Raw genomic sequence first — 20766 nt, 5'->3', positions numbered from 1 at the left:
AAAGTTTGACAGAATTGGTTTTAGTCCTATAAATGTTTGGTTGAATTTATCAGTGAAGCCACCTGATCCTTGTTTTTCTTTGTTGGGAAATCCTTAGTCACTGCTTCAATGTCCTTATCTAGTAAGCTTCTTTTTTCTTGGTAGATTGCATGTGTCTAGGGATTAATTAATTTATTCTAGATTGTATAATTTATTGACATAAAATTATTCATAATAGTATTTTACAATCACTTGAATTTCTGTGATTGTAGTTATAAAATCTCCTCTTTCATTTATAATTTTATTTGCCTTTTCTTACTTTTTTATTAGTCTAGATAAAGGCTAGTCAATTTTGTTTATCTTTTAAAAAAAAGCTCAATTTTATTGATCTTAAAATTGTTTTTCTAGTCTCCATTTCATTTATTTCTGCTCTTTTATTGTTTTATACTTCAAGTTTATTTTGCCTGGGATAAATCTAGCCACTCTTGTTTTCTTTGATTGCCAGTTGCATGGAATATCTTTTTAGACTCCTTTAATTTCATCTCATATGTGTCCTGTTTATGGATTGCATTATAACATATGTAGAAAACCCTAAAATCTCCACCAAAAAATGTTAGAAGTAATGAACACACTTAGTAAAGTGGCATGATACAAAATGAACATTAACAACTAATTTATGTCAATGTACCAACAGTGAAATATCCAAAAAAAGAAGAAATTAGGAAATGTATTCCATTTACAGTGACATCACAAATGAATAAACACTTAAAGTAAATTTAACCTAGGAATTGAAAGATTTGTACACTGAATACTGTAAAATATTGATAAAAGGATTTATAGAAGACATAAATTAAAGACATCCATGTTTATGAATTGGAAAAAATATTATTCAATTGTCCATATTATGCAGAGTGATTTACTATTGTAATACCTATCAAAATTTCAGTGGCAATTTTTACAGAAATACAAAAATTCCTACAATTTGCATGAAATCACAAAAACATCCCGAATAACCAAAGCATTCTTAAAAGAAAAAAAGACAGAGCTGGAGGTATCATATTTCATGATTTCAAAATATATTACAAATATGCAGTAACTTTAATAGAACATAGTAGCATAAAGCCATATAGACCAATGGAACAAAGTAGAAAGCTCAGAAATAATTCATACATTTATGGTTGACTGACCTTCAACAATGTGCCAAGAACACTTGGAGAGGATAAATAGTGTTTGGAAAATTGGACATCCGTGTGCAGAAGAATGTCATCAAATTCTTATACCATATACAAAGATATCCTTTAATGGATTAAAGACTTAAACATAAGACTTGAAACTCTAAAACTATAAAAAAACAGAGAAAATCTTTCTGATTTTGGTTTGGGTAATATTTTTAGGGGGTCTGATCCTAGAAAAACAGGAAGCAGAAGCAAAAGTAGACAAATAGAATTACATCAAATTGAGGAGCTTCTACGCAACAAAGAAAATAGCAGAGGCAAGAGTGAAAAGAAAACCTTTGAACATGATTGATTGGGAAAAAAAGAAAAGATTCTTCAGATTAAAAATAATGTGAGGGTCAGGAATCCTTTAGCATTTTGAGCAATTTCAATTTTTTTTGTCTGAGTTTGTGGACCTTTTGCTATTACAAATCCCTTAAAAATTGTATGGATTTTCTATTCTTCAGATGGTATTCCAATTTATTTGATGAAAACCACATGCCAATTGTTTGAGACATGCTTCCCTTTGTAATCTTAAATTTATTTGGGGATTTGGTTTCCATGATAATATGCATTTAAGAATTTTAGGAGTCTTTTAAAAATTTTTTAGCTGAAAGGATCTCCTAAGCACCACCTTAAATCTTCCATAAGTCTGCAAATAATGTGAATCCCTCTACATATCCTCCAACTTCAGTCTGCAGACTGAATATTTCTTTTCTTAGCTTCCCCCTCTTGTAATATTTTCCACACAGAGGTGTACCCAAATGACACTAGAACTTTCTGTTTGGAGATGATTTTATCAGAATCATCTGATTCTGATCAAAAAGTTATAAGGTGCATATTGTGTTCCTCAAATTATTCCACTCAACAGCTTTGCAAACACCTCTCCCTCTATCTGCTGCAGCCCTTCCTTTAGAGTTTGATAACTGTTAAAGATGCAGACCCTTTAGCACTCTCTCCACTGCTTTTCCAGATGCCATCATTACCCAGTCATAAATCAGTGTCATGCCTGAGGGTTTGGGCCAGTGTCACCCACTTCCAGATAAATGCTTCTGTATCAACTCTCTTTTGCTGTACTACAAATCACTCCAAACATCAATGGATTGAAACAATAACCATTTATTTAGCTCATGCATTCTGCTGTTTACTTGGGCAGTTTTTTGTTTATTTGTTTTTTGTTTTTCTCAGGTATTTGGGTCAGCTGATGGATTGATCAGTGACTGGTTAGTCTGGGATGGCCTGGAGGTCTAGCAGTTGTCTGGAACAATGGGTCACAGGGCAACACATCTATCAAGTTATAGCAGATTTCCTTAGGCTTCTTTACATGGCGGTGGCTAAGGAGGACAAACAGCACTGGGAAATTATCCTTCAAGTCCCTGCTTTTATCATAATGACTGATGCTCCATTGGCTCATGTGGCCAACCTATATTCAAAAGGTAGAGAATTGCAGCCCACTTCTTGATGGGAGGAGATGAAATATGGCCAGTTTTGTAGTCAACAACAAAAGTCCATCAAGTCAAAAGTCCAGCATTTAATCACTGTTCTATTTGGCCTCAAGTTAAACACTGTACTAAGATCCATATAAGCAATGAATATTTTTTGGGAATTAAATTTCAAATACTAAATATTTATAGCTAATTAAAGTAATATGTAACTGTGTGTTAGCTCATTATAATTGCATAATGATGAGGGCAGTGAGATGTTTTGGGACAGTATGAGAAGAAAGTTCACTCATTATTAGAGGATTAACCTTCCGTTCTCTTCTCTAAAGCATATGTCAACTAGGAAGGAGGAAAAATGAGATGCTGAGTATCAGTTTGAAGGGTAAAAAATGTCATGCCACATGTATGGTTTATCTCAAGGCATACTCACATGGGTGTTAACGTCTTCTGAAGAAGCCAGAAGGCTCAGAAATTCAGAAAAGAAGTATCAAGATGTCTTGTTTCATTCCATCCAATTTTATAAGAATAGCACTTCACACTTTATTCACACTTGGCAGTTTACATAGCTCTTTGCTTTCATTATCTCACTTAACTTTCACAGTGCCCGGAGGTAGTCTGACATGTGCTGTTATCTTCATTTCAGACATTACTGAGACTTGCCCGGCTATTCAGAAAATCAGTGTCAGGCAGGGAAAAAAGAGAGAAGGACTTTGGAGATGGGGGTGGAGGAGGGAAATCATAATGAAGTAGAACATTATTTGAGGAATAGGTTATTCCACAAAGCAAAAGCTTCTTTGAGAGATGTGAGTTTCAGAAAGCCTACAATTATGAGTATGAGAAATGTGCTCATGATCCGGGAGTTACTCATTGCTGTTTTGTAAGCAGTTTACTTGGGGGCGCCATATTGGAAAGAGCAGGTCTTGGGGGAGAGAGCAATGTACACACACATTTACCAGAAAATATGGAATATACTGTGAAACACATTTCACAAGGAACAATAAATGGAGACATGTGCTTAGGGTGTAGATGTCCAAGGTTTAAACTCGTAAATTATAGGGTATTTAAGCCACAGTTTCCATTTATAGATAGCTGAAGGAAAAAGAATGATTCTGTCATCTAATGGACATAAGAAATGTTTCATCCTATACCCCTCCTTGAAATTCAAAATACATATGAATATATTAAACTCTCACCTTGGCCCCTAGTCCTTTGAACTACCATCAATTCAAACTTCCTCTGTGCTTGGGCGCTGTATGTGCCTTTTTCTTTTTTAACCGTTGCCCCCAAAGCCCACCCTCCCTGTCCTCTGCTGCAGTCTCCTCCCCAACTTCTTCCTTGATTTCCATCCTGTCAGGTTGTGAGTGCTGTGGGAAGTCACCTGAAATCTTGGAAAGAGGCAGAGATTGCATAATAAATGCCCTTTATTGTTTTTAACTTTTTTTTTTTTGGCCTACAGTAGACCTGTCTTAGGGAATAGTCTTTGAAGGCCCTGTTGAGTGGATTCAGACTTAAAAAAAAAAATCAGGAGATAAACACATCCAATTACTTTTCTGTTTCACTTGCCTAACTCCCTCACAAAGCAGGGGCAAGGGCTTTTGGATCCGAGCCTTTGTTTAATAAAAGCCATGCATCATTGCTTTGGGGATGGATCATAAAGCCATACCCTTTGGACTGCAGTGTTATGGAAATGAGAATTGTTTAATTTATAGTCTTTCCTACACTGGCCTTGTAGATCTGAAAAAATTAATTAACCAAATGTCATATTTTACTCCCCACGAAAGTGGGTAGAGAAAGGAAGGCAAACTAAGATGAAAGCCAGGCACCCTTTCTACATAGGGGCATCTAGAAGCCCAGACAGCACATGGCATACTGCCTGGCAACTTCTCAGCTGCCTCCCACCCTGTCCTCTCTCTGGTGCTAAAGTGTGGGGTGGCACCTGATGTTTGGAGTTGAGCAGTTTGGCTGCTTTGGCATCCGGCCTCTGTCCTTACCCAACAGCCTGTCATAGATGAGGCCCACACTTCTTGGAGGCTAAAGCTGCTTATGTGTAATATAAATGGATATTACCATGTACTTCAGAAAGTTGGTGTTAAAATTAAATGAGGAAGTTTATTTAAAAGCTTCTAGCCAGAGGGAGATCCCAGTGGGTTTTTAGCAACCCTGGTCCATTCCCCTCCCTTCATGTTTGTGTTGTCCTGGGCCCACTGTGGATCCCATGGGCCCTCACTTAATACACTCCCAGCTCCTCTCAGTGGCTCTATCTCTCTACTTTTCATGATGTTAGGGACCAGCAGGGACCCAATATGCACACCCCGGCCAACTTCTCACATGTCTTCCCTGAACTATTATAATCTCAGTTGTTTCTTTTTCTTTTTTTTTTTTTTTTTTTGCTTAAGGCCTCTGTCCTTGGGAAATGACTAGCTCTCTTCTGTGCACAAATATGTGCACAAACATGTATATAAAATGCACATAAATGCTGATGCAAATGTGTTCACACACACACACACACACACACACAAACACACACAGAAGTCAACTTTTCATTTTGGAACTTGAGAGTTTAGAGGTAACTCTATCCATCCCTTTCATTCGACAGATGGGAAAAGTAAGGTATAGAGAGGAGATGGCAGTTGTCTAGGGACACAAGTAGGGAGTCTGTCCCTGAATTCCTCTCTATTGTTCTCAAAGTATGGCATTTGTATTTAGAAACTTTCGGTTCTTAATCTAGGTCCACCGTTTTATGTGTGATGCACACCAAACTGTTTAGTTTTCCTGAACCTGTTTTCTTGTCTGGCATGACACCCGCTGACTTGGGTATACAATGAGATCACATTCTTTTCAGTGTCAAATAATTCAAAATTGCCTCACTCCAATGTCTTATGGGAATATTGTTCTCTGTTCTTATAATCTTTCCTACTGGGTGCAGACAAGCCATCCAGGGGAGTTTACTCAGGTCTAGAAGTCCCCTCTGGTTGTATCACCTCTGTGGAGGGAAATGCAGTTTGCTGGCCATGTACAACATTACACTAATGTTACGGGTGGTCTGGTTGTTCATGTCATCATGCTGGGACACAACTTAATTCTGGTGGCTCAAGAGTCTGGTGCCATCCCAGTTCCCTCCAGATAGGGCCTGAAGATTTTAAGATTGCTGCTGAATCTGGGGATTGGGCCAGAAGGAGGACTGCTCTCATTTCCACAGTGTTAAAGTATTTGGTGGGTGATATTCTTCCTAGATCTTGGTTCCCAAAGTCTCAGCTCTGTAGTAATCCACTGTTTCTATTTTTTTTGCTGCTGGTAAAACTATTTTCCTAAGACATGGGCACAGTAACAGAGTGGCTGGATCAGCCATGTATGTCTCCTGACCTCTTGGCCCCAGGTGCTAAAGATGTGCCAAATTCACTTCTCTTTGTTACAGGAAAAAGCACATACCTTGTCTTGGAGAAACTGTACGGGCTGAGAGATTCAAGGAAACTGAAGGACGCAAGGACTTTTTTTTTTAACTCTGCATCCCAAATAAAAAAGGCTTAAATAAGAGGTTTTATTTAGAAGAAGTATAAAGAGCATAAAGAAAAACGAAAAATACCAAATTTGTAACTTAAAGAAAATCAACAGAGAGGGGCATGGGCTAGAAGGAGAAAGTGACATTTTTTCTGAATATAACTTTTGTAACATTTTGACTTTTTAAAAGCTATAAATAGACTACATATTCAAAAAATAAAATGAAACCAATAAGCATGAAAACTAAATGTAAAAATTAAAAAATAAAAACAGAAACAAGTAAACTTAATTATATTTTAGTGAATACCTTAACAGTTTGAAGAAAAAAAAAGAAGAAATTTAAGAAACTAATCCCTTGTCCAAGTAACTAAAGTTCACAAGATTTGACTATATACTAGTCAAATTTTGGCATGGTGGTGGTGGTGGTGGTGTGTGTGCTGTGTATAAACATTCTGAACTTTTGAGTAGATTTGTTTAATTTAATAAAAAATTTAAAAATGAAGGACTATTTTAGATGTAATATAGGACTGAGCAAATAGGATGTGTCAATCCTATTGGGAGCCAGGGTTCTCCACAGTAGATAAGACACAACAATATGGAATGGAGATGGATTGGAATTGAGGGTCTTGATGTGAACTCAAGATTCCTAAAATATGTGAAGTTTAGGTGCACATGCATATACACACATGCATGCATACTTGCATGTGTGTGCATATATGTGTGTAAAAACATGCAGCTCCTTTCTTCCTGTCATCTCTGTTGAAAGAACTAAGAAGTAAAGGCATCCTAGTAGCAATGAGCACACCCAGGGCTCAGACCTTGGTCTCTAATACGATTTCCTTTTGAATGAAATGGGTCCAGTGGAGAATTGATTCAGTGGCTCAGCAAAATGGGGACAAAATGAACTTGGACTCTCTTGTATGCCAGAAAGTAAGAAGTGTTGGAAAAATAATGGTGGATATGTGAACTAACTTGAAGGGGATACCATAGTCCCAAAACGGGACAATTTGAGCAATTTAAGCTATTTAAAACATGAATTTAATAGCCAATATAGATAGAGATAAATGATAGATAGTGAAGAAGAGTTCCATAAACTGTAGAGGGCCACCCATTTAAGTTTTTTTCTGAAAAAAAGTCATATTGCAACCAGCATTGGATACCAAATTTTGATGAGGGCAGGATATTCTCATGGTCTCACAATGTCTCCCTGTGGACTGCTTAATGGATATGCAAGAAGGAAAAAAAGGGAGAAAGAAAAACCAGTGATTGTGCTCTGGAAAAAATTGGGAAACTTCTTGACTGGTTGATTAAAAATGAACATCCCTTATGAGAGACAGATGGGCATACTGGAGAGGAACATATATCATCTATGTAGCACTTTCAGAATGCACGACTTTAATATAATCATAAAGAAACATCAGACATACAGAATAAGAGAGATTGATTGTATTTAACAAAAAGGGATATTGTGTTCCTTAAAAATGACAATGTCATAAAAATCAAAGAAAGACTATGAGAGTGTTATGGATAAAGGGAGGCTAAGAGATGTGACAGCTAAATCCAGCCTGGATCCTCAACTAGAGAGGGACAAAGCTATAAAGACATTATTGGGTCAATTGGTAAAATTAAAACAAACAGCAAGTTAGATGAATGTCCTTTATCAGTGTTAAATTTACTGAAGTTGATAATTGCAGTGTGATTGCATAAGTGGATATTGTTATTACTAGGGAACACACTAGAGGAGTTTATGTATGCAACTTACCCTCAAATTAGGTAGATAATAGATGATAGATAAAGCAAGTGATAAAAGGGGTAAAATATTAACACTAGGTGCATCTGGGTAAATGGTAGATGGGTATTCTTCATGCTGTTTTATTTGTATTTTATTTTTTTTCCTGTAACTCTGAAATTCTTTTCAGGTGAAACTAAAAACAGTGTTTTGGATTTGAGCTGAGAGAGGTGTATAATGAGAAGCCAAATAAGGATGCCAGCTTTTGTGAAGAGCTCATGGTGAAGCGGGATGAAGCCGACAAGAATTCCCCAGGGAAAGAGAAAAAGAGGGCAAGCTTTCAGTTCGTCACCTCTGCCCCAGGTGATGCCTTTCTCATATATAAACATCATGCAAAGTAATGAGCACATATTTTTCAGCTCTGGACTCTTTTGGAGTCACACAATAAATGTCAGAAATAATTCTATGCTCAATAAATTAAATCTATTCTAGCACATAATTATTTTCTTTTGTTCTCACAAATCACTATTCTTAGAAATTCTTGGGGGAAAGAACAACCATAAAAGCAATTAGCCATTTTCTCTCGATTGAAGTGTGCTGTCATCCCAAGTAGAGCCTTCACTAGTAGGAAGGGTCTGACATTGGAGGACAGGAGGTGGGGTGACAAAGGCCAAAATCCTCAGCATGCACTCCCACCACAGCCTGGGTCTTCACTTTGCTAAGGTCCTTTGCATTGATAGAAGTTTCTACATCTCCATGGGCTGTCAGTTATGTATTACAGTCAAATCATGAAAAGCAAACTCTATGGACTATATCGCTTGGAATATTTTCAAATTTCTAAAGTATTTCTGATATCTCAAATTACATATTTTGAGGGTAATGTAGAAGAGCAGGTAGGTTTGGAAATATTTTAAACTATTTTGAATAGATTTAGAACCTAAAGAGATGTCTCTATACAAGGCTCTGATTTTTTTTTGTCTCTCTTTACACACACACACACACACACACACACACACACACACACTCTACATAATATGTACATGCATGTATGCACAGATGCATATATGTATAAGGCTGATATTTTTATAGAAATGAACAAGGTCAGCATTTGCTCCTTAGGTGAAGGGGGACTTACAGAACTCTCATGGGGGAGACCTTGATATAAACTGGACTGAAAATGGACCCCAGCTTGTGCAAACACAGAAAGCTTGTCTTCCTGACAATGTACCTCCTCCCCACCCCCACATTCTACCAACACATCTTGGGAAGAGGTTAGGGGGATTAAACTTACAGTTCGTCACTTTTTGTTCAGTAATTCAAGGTGAAATTCTCAGCACCATATGTTTTCAGCAGTGATAGGAAGAGCCTTCTGCCATCCAAAGTTCCCTCCTTTCTGAGGGGTAATCCCTAGAGCTCTTCGTGGATCAAAAAGCTAAGCTTCTTTTACTTCACAATTTGAATGAGGCAAAGTGTTGGCTGTGGCAGATTCAACATATACTTAAAAGAAACCATTTTTTTTTTTGCTCCTTCTCTTTAAGCCTGGCATGTACATTTTAGTTAAACCATGAGATGGGGGAGGAACCTAGGGCTTCATTCCAAAACAATCAGCTTTTCAAAATCCCAACCAATCAGACTCCTGAGAGCAAGGATGAGTTTTGGCTTTACAAGTAAATCCTATTTTTATCAGAGTTAGAGTTTTTAAGTCCTAATGTAAAGCCAAACATCTTCGCCTTAACATGATTATATTGTTGGAAGTTATTTAAGTTCCCGTCTGTGCTTGCCTGTACTCAATAGGGCTCCAGTTGACCATGCATTCACCCAGTAATCACTAGGTATGTGCCCGGAATGTCTCCTGTCTCATGTGTGTGCTCACCAAGGACAGGTAAGAAAGTCTATTTATAGGGCTCCTATTGTGGTGGTAGAGACAAACAGGTCGATAGATAAATGATATACAATCTAGTAAATCAAACAGAGTGGGAGATGAGAGGAAAGAACATGTACATGTGACAAAGGGATCAGAAAATGTGAGCAGGTTTTCTAAAGGTTCCAGATGAGTCCACTGGGTGAGGAGGGTGAGGAAAAGAATTTCTGACACTTGGAACCCCCACTGGAAAAACTGGAAGAGCAGAGGAGCAGGAAGGACTTGGGAGGTGGGTGATCAGTGGAAGACAGGGCTGTAGTCGGAGGAACTGGAGATGAGACTGGGAAAGAAGTGCAGAGGCTAAGTGTGAATGGCTTCGGATCCTAACAGAAGAATGTGGATTGTGTCTTCATTAATCACCATTTTTATTTTCGGTATTTTATGATGCATTGACATCTTGAGCTTTGTGGACCTAGGAGACAGTGTTCCTCCCAAGGTTAGCAAAGTCCTTGGGATAGTAAGCATCTTGCTTGGGAGCATGCCTTTGATTTGCAAAATAACAATTCTGAGTCCATATCCCCACCCATATCCCTTTACCAGATAACTGGGGACAGATAACTGGGGATGTTATGAGTAACCCAGAGGATGTGGAAAGTATTCAAACTATTCAATCCTAATCCTTCTGACCCTGCCACACCTATTCCTTTTCATAAAAACCAAAGCAGATGCTCCTGACCATATTTCCCCCTTGTTGCTTCGACCAACCCTGGTCCATCCCCATATTGTGTGGCCTCATCATCTTGGCAACTATGAGTAACAAACAATGTTTGCAATGAAACTGTTTCCTCATCTGTTGTCTCTACCATTATCTGAATAAAAGCAAAATACCAGGTACATTTTAAAATGGTGTCTTGAAGGCAGAAGTAGTGTGATGGAGGCATTAAAGAAAGCATGGCTTATGATTGCTTTTAAGAAGGTAAGTCTAACAATGCTGCAGAAATCTATTCCAGTGAAAGAAGATCTAGGCAGGAAAAGCACAGGAAGGACTTGGAACCACCAAAGAGAATATGATGTGGCTGAAGGGAGTGGCAGGGTGGCTGGAGGGGCTTCTGGATATAATCACTGTCATTGCTATGAATTTTGCCTTCTTGCATATCTTACTTTTATAGTTGTTCTGTCTTCCGTCTCTGCCAGCTGTCTTTCCTTGCTATAACAGGGAAAGCTTTTAAGAGGATTGCTACTTTTTCTCATTTTTCAAACTTTTAGTTGGGCAAGAGTTGGGATGGCAGATACTCAAGTTTACTGAAAGGGATTTTAAAAAATAAAAGAGTAAGAAAGCCCGAAAAGCTCTCACAAATAGAATATATGAGCTAAAGGGAATGGATGCTTTAGGCCCTGTTATGGTTTGGATATGAGGTGTCCTCCTAAAGCTCACAAGTGAGACAATGCAAGAAGATTCAGAGGAGAAACCACTGGATTGTGAGAGTTTTAACCCAATCAGTGAATTGTTCCCAGATGGGATTAACTGGGTGGTAACAGGAGGCAGGTGGGGTGTGGCTGGAGGAAGTGGTTCGCTGGGAGTGTGGCTATGGGGTATATATTTTGTATCTTGAGCTGGAGTCACTCTGCTTCTAGATCACCATGATGTGAGCTACTTCCCTCCATCACACTCTTCCGCCATGATGTTCAGCCTCACCTCAAGTCCAGAGGAATGGAGCCGGCCTTTTCTGGATTAAGACCTCTGAAACCAGGAGCCCTCAAATAAACTTTTCCTCACTTACAGTTGTGCTGCTCCAATCCTTTAGTCACAGCAGTGGAAAAGCTGACTAAAACAGGCTCCTTTTAAAATTTTCAGAGATTTATGCTTGAACCAAATTTTAAGTCTCAATGTTCTGAATATTTTAGATAGAGGAATGTGCCCAGAATGAGTTTGAAAGGCTGAGAAATGTGGGAAGGTTAGGGATGGTGCACAGAATGGACCAGTCAGGATTTCATTATTCCTGGTCACAGAACAGCTTACCAACTCGAGGTTCAGTTCTTCATCTCCTGTGAGGGCACATGGATTGATCCAGGTGTGGCGAAAGACCTAAATTAAGAAACTACCAATAGAAAGTCAAGCATCATGCTAAATATCAGCCATGGACAAAACTTTCATCCACCCGAAGAGTCTGAATGCATGCCAACAGTGATTCCCAGGAGAGAACAGAATATCAGCGGTTGTAGAAAAATTACATCTAGGCAGTCGCTAGGAGGTTAGCTGATCTTCTGAAATGCATAGTAGTTGATGCCTTAGGTCATTGATTTCTACTTAGACACTGCCTTCTGCATTTTAATTTCTCTAAGTTTAGAGATGGAAATAAAATTTCAAAAATTTTATTGTGATGCCAGAGTAACTTACGGGTGATTAGGGACTTGAGGTCTCATTTGCAGTGTTGATTGATTTCAGTGTGAGCACTACGCTCAGAGACATTAAGGGAAGGAGAGTCCCAGGTTTGAGGTGTGTATTGAACCTAATTGGGACCCTCCATGAGGATCCATTTCCAGAACAAAGAAGAAAACCATATTTGACATAGCCAATAAAAGGGAAAAATAACCATGTATGAAGAATAAAACAGATTTATAGTGGAAATAAGGATGGTTGTAAAAAAGAAGAGCATTAAGAGATGAATTATATGCTGGCCACAGTAAGTGAGGAGTTAGTTTGTAAACAAAGGGTACATTTATATGTTGATCTTTGAAAAATGGTGAGAAACAATTACCATTTAGTCCTTTTTTGGGGGGGAAGGTTTAGTATTAGGCCTTTTGCATATATTATGTCTGGTTCTGAAAATAATCATTATCCTCTTTACTGCCAACAGTCTCCCTTCTATACATTTTCAATTCCCGAGATTACCTGTGGACCAGCAGGGGTATGAAAATACCAGTGATGTGCCATTTAAGGACAGGGATGAGTGCTAAGAAATGAGATGTCAGGAAATTTTTGTCTTGTGTGAGCTTCATAGAGTGTACTTACACAAGCTAAGATGGCTACAACATCACTAGTCTTATGGGACCTGTCGTATATGTGGTTCATTGTTGACCAAAATGTCATATGAATCATGAGACAGTTACATGGAAAATTCTGAAAAGAAATAATTAATAAATTTGAAACAACTTATTTCAGTATATTTTATAATTGTTCTATTTTATTATCATTTGTGGTTATTAAGATATTATTCTGTCTAATGTGTAAATTCAACCTTTTCATGGATATGTAGAGATATAGATATAGAAAAAATAATATATATAGGGTTTGCTGCTGTCCATGGTTTCAGACATCTGAAAAACATCTTGGAACATATGCCCTGTGATTGGGGGGGGATTCCATACCAAAACACACAGGTGGATTAAATTGCTCAAGGTCATGTAGGAAGGTAGAGGAATGAAGAAATCAAAGCTCCATAACTTTGTATTTGATTTTTGAGAGTTACATGTGCCTGTCTTGCATAGGAGGGAAGGATGTGGCTACTCAAAAATACTACTTTGGTCTGGAATGAAGGAAACCAACATAAAAATAACCTCCTAGGGCTGGGGTTGTGGCTTAGCAGTAGAGCGCTCGCCTCGCGCATGGAGACCCTGGGTTTGATTCTCAGCACCACATAAAAAGAAATAAGCAAAAAGATATTGTGCCCATATATAACTTATATATAATATATATATATATAAATAGCCTCCTAATACTCTTGGAAGATTGGTTGAGGAATTCACACTTCCTCCTTAAAAAAAATATGGCACAGGGGAATTTAGAGTGTAGATCAGAGATACAGCACTTGCCAAGCATGCATGAGGACTTGAGTTTGATTCACAGCACTGTACACACACACACACACACACACATGCACACACACACAATTATGGAACAGTAAGACTCATACAGAGTAAAAATATACAAGGGAGTTAGGAAAGAGTATGGTAGAGTTTGAATGGTGTTGGGGTTTGGATCTAAATCAAGTAGAACTTAGATTTTTGGGTCGTAGAGGAAAATGCAATGTGGCTTGATATCCAGTGGTGATCCCAGAGGCAGAAGCCTTGCACAGTAGGAAAGGAAATACTTTTTATCTTCTCCGTGTTATATGGATTCTGCGTGCTTTCTAACCATCACGATGATCCCCTCACCTCCCATATATATCCAAAAGGAGGTGTGTGGGACAATTTGGTCAAATTCCCAGAGCTTGTGTTGAATAGCACTTAAGAGAGCTGTGTGCCTCTGGGTCCTCCCTTCCTCCCATCCTGTTATCTTTTCTACACTGCTGTGGGGAATAAGGAACTTGCTGCTATGCTTTGCAGGCTGCAGATTCTTCTACTCTGAACTTCTTTCTTACTTGTGGCTACATAGTGGCAAAGTCCTAATAACAAGTTGAAGCCTAGAACCAGAGAGTTTATTTCACTAACGTTTGATGATTTGGGGTTGTTTTTTCAAAATTAGAGATGAAGAGCTGGGTGCACATTCAAGGCAGTCATCACTGATCTTCTAAGAGCTGTGTGGATCTACCTTTTTTTACAGCTGACCTGGGCTCTTCAGCAGGGACTGGTCCATGTGGATCCCCAGGATTCACTTCGAACAGACCAGGAGCAGGTAGAGATATGCATGTAGATATCTCTGTGAGATATGCATGTAGCCGAGTGATTTCCTTCTGAGCATGAGCAGGAGAGTCTTCTTCGGTTTCCCCTTCCTATTTATCATGGAGGACCACACTGCCTGGCTTTTCTCTCAAGTATCCAGCAGGGCAGCTCATTCTCTTTTTTTTTTTTTTTTTTTTTTTAGAAAGTATAGACTTTTGGCCTGTTCCCAAAGGTGGCTGCTTCCCCTTGCTCAAGTATTTATGGGGCTGCTGTAAAGTTAGACTAGCTCGTATCTTTCCTATGTAGATCTTGGTTGTGGTGCTTCCCAAACCTTAATAGACCTTCAAATCATCTTTTAAAAACATGCAGAGTCTGATTCAGGAAGTAGGGTAGGGCCTAAGTTTCTGCATCTTCAACAAACTATCAGGGCATGCGGATGCCGCTGGTCCATGGACCCTACATTAATTCATTACTCTCAACACTAAACCAGAGCTTCCTATTCAAACAACAAATTTTTTGAATTCATTCCTTCTAAGCTCTTCGCCCTTCTGGGTCTACTCCTAACATTGGAACATGCAGGTTTTCCTTCGTGTATGCTTTAAGCTTGTATTTCTTTTATTCCTGCCACCCCAATGGCCTTTCCTTTCTCATTTTCAATTGTTCTTCACAAAATCCAATATGCTGAGAGAATAAAACTTTCTTGTTTTCACACTTCTGTTTTAAAATTGGTATTAGAAGTACATAATGGCTGGAGGTGAAATAGACCCAGGTGCTAGACACAATTAATTTTGATTTCTATATAAAGATTGTGTTTCTAGCCTCTTCACACCTTGTGGGTTTGATGCACAATACTGTCTTGCCAGCTAAGGCATGCTCTAAGGCGTGTTCTTGTCCTCTCATGAATCATTCGTGTGATCTACTTTAATTAAGCTGCATTTTGGCATGTTGGGTTAATTTTCTTAGTTCTTTTCAGCCTTGAGGACTTTAGGATATTGAGCCAATCCTCAGAACCTCCTGATATCCTCACTATGATCCCTTAAATATCTTTCCACTTCCCACAATATTAGGGTACAGAAAAGTAGTCATGTGAGCCCTGTCCATGCACTGGTGACTGCCGAGCACCATGCACAATGTACAATGATTAATTCCAAACATTCCTGTTCTGTCTGTTGTTGACCTCCAGGAAGGAGCCTGTTCTCAGAGGGCCGCATCAGAGTTTTAGTTGGAAGAAGGTACTGAAGAACAACAGGTCCGTTCTTTGCATAGAGCTACTTTGGACATTTTCTTTCTTGAGGATGACTTGCTCAAGAAAGTGCATACATGGGAATCCTAAGGAAAAAAAAAATCAAAGTTTGAAGGCGAGTGGTATAAAATTAGCAAAGCTCAAGACAGCGAGTAAAGAAAGAATTTTCAAAACTTCTTAGGCTGAACATTCAGCTGGCAGCAAATCCCCTTGAGGAAGGACTTCATCTTCATCTCCAAGCCATATCTAATTGCCTCTTTGTCATCCACTGATTAAAACCAGCAGCAATTGGACTGTCTAGGTGCTCTGTATTTAATGAGGTTTAGATACTGGCTTGGGAGAGCAGTGTGGTTTTCTGAAGGCTAATAAGGTTGAACTTGGCATCGTCTATCACTAATCTGTGGCTTTATTCTTGGCTCCCGTTTCATGTTCTGCCACATTTAATTTACTGCTCTCTTGCTCCAGATGACACTGATGATGGTGAAAGTCAGCGAGGCAGTGGGGGTTGAGGAGGGGAGACTGTGCTTAATAAATGTAGTTCTTGTAGTCTGGTGTATTTCTGACCTTTATCTTTCAAATAACCTGTGTAAATTCAGACCAGTCAATAAATCCAGACAGATAGCTATGTTAGGGGAGACAATGAAATTAGGTGAGCAAATTCCAACAAAAGGTAAAATAAATGTGGTGGCCCAGTCTGCACCAGCTGGATCTGCAGTGTGTTTCAGTGGCATCCTGGGGTGATGTTGAATGACCAGGACTGGTTGCTAATGGGAATGGATGGCCCATTTTCTGATGGGCATGGATGATGAAGACTTGGTCTTAGAAGTTATTTTCAGAAGAGAGAAGATAATGTGGAGACTATGGCCATCAAACTAATGTTGCAGGCATCTTCTCTGTAAAAATGGGGCAGAAAAATGAATCCCTCACGTCTATGCGTCATGTCCCAGAGGCTCAGAACAAAAGTTTAAGGCCCCCAAACATTTCTTTCATTCAAGGGAATTGTTTATTTCACCTGTCTTTCACCTTCACACTGTCCCTTGTCCTTGTCTGTTGTCCCTAGGGCTTCTTCCTCCAAGCCCAAATCTATGCTTTCCACAGTTTTTGACTTAGCAATCATCCCAGATTCATCATCTCCTGTGAACTGAATAAGGATTTCAGGTTCTTCCTCAGATTATAAATAAGCCATTCCTGGCTGAGCCAGTCCCCCTTCTTTTTTTTTTTTTAACTTCTTTTTTTTTTTTTTTTAAGAGAGAGAGAATTTTTAATATTTATTTTTTAGTTTTCGGTGGACACAACATCTGTTTGTATGTGGTGCTGAGGATTGAACCCGGGCTGCATGCATGCCAGGCGAGCGCGCTACCGCTTGAGCCACATCCCCAGCCCCCCAGTCCCCCTTCTTAATTGAGATAGACTCAGAACAGCACAAATGGAAGTAGTAAACAGGGTGCCCTTTGGGTCTGTCTGGCTCTCCACCTGTGTTGCCAGGAGCTGCTCTTCTAAGTCTATTAAAACTTGCTTTCAGGATATTATTTTACACAGTTACAGACTTATTCATTAAGGCAGGATTTGCTACCATGAAAGATGAGTATCTAAATCTCAGTGACAACACCATCCTTTATTTTTCATTCACATAAAGTATAAAAGGCAAGGCAATGGCGGAAGAAAGTGGAAACTGCTCACAGTCCTATAGACTCTGCATTTCAACATGTGGCTCCTAAGGCCGTCTAGGGATTTCATAGATGCCAGCAGACAGGAAGAGAAAGAGACTCACATGCTGCAAGAAAGCCTTACACACCAGCTGGGAAAGACAGATGAAGTTATGTAACTTCAACTGAGGAAAGGGATTCTGCTGAACCGTGTGTCAGGGAAGAATGGGGAGCCTCCCAGTGGGCAGGCAGCCAGGTGTGGGCTCATGACCACTCCAGGAAGAGAGCGCTAGTCCAGCAGGTGGTCCTCCTAGTCTGGCTCTGCCACTATAATAACTATCTTTTCCATTTGATTAAACTCACCTTAAGATTGATTTTCATACAAATAATAAACTGCAAAGTCTGAATTCTAAGAAAACTCGTACAAATAAGATAAATATATATACTAACAGTCAAAACAGAAAGAAGCTGGATAAATAAGTACAAAAAGGTTATTCATTTTTTGTTGGTTGTTTATTATTATTATTATTCCATATCTTTAAGTTGATCCTGGATGCTACTTCATACCTACTCAAAGCATTTGAATCACCCATTGGATTGTATATTTCTATATCATTTGAGTCTGTAGAGTTTGAATGTGGTTTTAGCTTATCTTGACTTATTCCTGTTTTTTCTCCCCTCAGTTTAGTTACTCTAGAGAGGCAACAAATCCATAAAATTGAGAGTAAGCTTCAGAATTTAAATATTCTCTAATCTGAGAAGAAGAACAAAGGCAACTATTTATTCAAATGATTTGTAATAAGAGAAAAGGGTATATGTTTTTCAAAATGTTATCTATTCCATCATCCCATGTATATTATTCTTGTGAAATTTAATTCATAAAATGTATTCACTGCTTCTTAACTTTTAGAGACTCATTAAAACTTGCAATTTTTATAATATACCCATGACTTGACTACAATTGTACTCATTTCTAATCCCTTCCTTAAATTGTCTCCTCTATGAAAATGACTCCCCTAATACACACATATTAACCACATCACTCTCATGGACAGCTGGACTGTTAAATATTCAATTGTTTAGTGATTGTTTTCAAGTGGAGAGCTCACAAACACTTCATGTTTAATATACTAACCAAAAACCTGGATATTAATTGATTTATACAGTAATTAATTCCAAACATCCTCAGTATAGTTTTCTGCTTTGGGCTAATAAGTAATAACTAGTATTAGGATTATCCTTCTGCCATAAAAACAACAGATGGAAAACCCCCAAATGACATGACTGTGTTCTCAGGTAGAGAGGAAATAAGGAGATTGGCCTAAGAATATTGTAGTTTTATATTTGAAGGCATTTTCTGGACCACTGCTAAGAGCTGCCTCTGTACTGTTAGATGGACACAGAAAAAGGACCAGAAAAGCTAAAGTGGATGACATTTGTGGGACACAATGCCTGGGGGAGGAGAAACGTACAGAACTGGATGCATACATTTTCTTGGTGGTGTTTTTGAACATTTGGGTCCGTTTTAGTCTATATGTGTACACGTAGAAATTCCATGAGGTCAAACAGAGCAATTTCTGAGGAGCTACTAAGTATAAAATTCCCAGAAGTACATGGAGTTGGGAGATGCCTTAATTCTCTACTTAGACAAGATATATGACATGGAACATTCTGAGCAATAAACAGAGGCCCAGATCTTCACTTATTAGTACTAAAGCTAATTAGACCTAAAGACTACTATAGATTTGCCTTAACAACCCTTAAAAACAGATTTAGCATCAATCAACCTGATGCAAAAATCACTTTCTTTCTGGTAAAACAAACTTGATCATTCTTTAAAGTAATACAACCAAACTGAACATTCAACATATCATTCACAGTGTCCAGTGTCTAATGCAAATTTATTAAACATGATCAGATGTAACCAATTGTAAACCACAGCTAGGTAAAAATACATTCACTAGAAAGAGATCCAGAAATGGGGGAGATTATGGGATTAGCAAATGAAAAGCTTAAAAGGTCTTATATAAATATTATCTATATGTTTATGTATTTAAAAAATAAACAATGTGAAAAGAGAGATTACTGAGAAATTAAATGTTTTTATTAAATTCAAAATACAGGTATGGGGTATACAGGATATTAGATGCTAAAATATAAATGTTACTGAAATAAAAGATACAGATTTTAATTTATTCAAAATAAAATACAGAATGGGAAACCAATAAGAAACTAAAAGGACCTTTACTGTCTGTGGGATGACATCAAAGAATCTAGAATACATATAAAGTTCAAAAAGAGGATAGGAGGAAGTAAAAAAAAATTCAAAAAATAACGTTTGAAAACTATCAAATTTGATGAAAAAAATCCCACAAAGAAAAGAAGCTTGTCAATAAACATCTAACATAAATATAAAGCAATTCACACCAATGCATGTCATAATCAAATTACCAAAAATTCATTCTAAAGAGAAATTCTTGCCTACATTCAGAGAAAGACCTACCATTACAGAAGAACAAAAGTGATCACAATCTCAGACTTCTCAGAAGTTACACAAGCAAGAAGACAATGGGAGAATATCCTAAAATGTTGGGAAAAAAGATCATTTAGCATTTTGTTTGGTAAAGATATTTCTCAAAAAATGAAAGGGAATGAAATATTTTTATATGAAGCAAGAAGATTTTTCAAATTTTTAAGACCTTTTATTTGGAAAGCAAGAAAACGCACCACTAGTGAAACTACTGAAAGAAGTGTTAAGCATTTTATATGGAAGAAAAATTATAGCAGAAGGAAACTTGCATCTATACACAGATAAGAAAAACATTGGAAGTGGTGCACATGTGAATGAACTTTTTAATTAATTTTGTTTTCTCCATGTTTACTTTTTTGAAAAATAATTGTATGTATTTATAATAATAGCATTAAGTGGTAGGATTTGTAACATAAATAGTGCTCAATTTTGTCAGATATAGCACAAAAATGGGGAACTATAAATATACTCTTGTAAGATTCTTATTCTTATACTCAAAATTGTTTAATAATGTTTAAAGGCAGCATTGTCATTGAAGAAAGATGAAAGAAAGAAAGAAAGAAAGAAAGAAAGAAAGAAAGAAAGAAAGAAAGAAAGAAAGAAAGAGAGAGGGAGGGAGGGGAGTGTAAGGATGTGGACAGGGAGACACGAAATTGTAAAGGAAAGGAGGGAGAAAGGAAAGAAAAAAAAAGATAGCAAGTATAATCAACAAATGGACAATGGAATTATAGAGAGTTAAAAAAAAAACTTAAACAATCCAAAGAATATAAGAATAAAGAAAAAAATCAATGCAAAAAACAGATGAAACACAAATTTAAAATAGATGTAAACCCAATCAACTATTATATGTAATATTGTGACACATGTACATGAAATGTTTCTTTATTTGTGTCACACAAACACACACATGTAAAGTTTTGTAGTGTATTTGCATAAAATAAATTATATACAATTTAAATATATTAAATGCAAATGGTCTGTTCACTGCCACTTAAAAATTACTCTAATCACTTGTCAGGCTG

General features: G+C 37.7%; 1 protein-coding gene across 4 annotated transcripts in view; it reads left to right on the top strand.

Annotated features, from left to right (window-relative positions):
- The window catches only part of LOC308630841 (uncharacterized protein), a 263388-nt gene that overhangs the window by 169840 nt on the left and 72782 nt on the right, over positions 1 to 20766 (top strand). Inside the window, exons 4-6 of one of the 4 annotated variants that reach the window (XR_014018044.1) lie at positions 8053 to 8225; positions 14267 to 14338; positions 15509 to 16774. Coding sequence is in view for 2 of the 4 variants with exons in the window: in XM_081261615.1 (XP_081117741.1) it covers positions 8154 to 8225; positions 14267 to 14338 (144 nt within the window). In the remaining 2 variants the exon portion in view is untranslated. Of the gene's footprint in view, positions 1 to 8052; positions 8226 to 14266; positions 14339 to 15508; positions 16775 to 20766 lie in introns of those variants that run through there. The other 3 variants (XR_014018043.1, XM_081261615.1, XM_081261616.1) reach the window with 3 other exon arrangements.

The sequence above is a fragment of the Spermophilus citellus genome, assembly GCF_964194105.1.
Source record: "Spermophilus citellus genome assembly, chromosome: 11".
NCBI lineage: Eukaryota > Metazoa > Chordata > Mammalia > Rodentia > Sciuridae > Spermophilus > Spermophilus citellus.
Note: the sequence above shows the minus strand (reverse complement) of the source record. Positions and strands in the feature narration are given on the sequence as shown.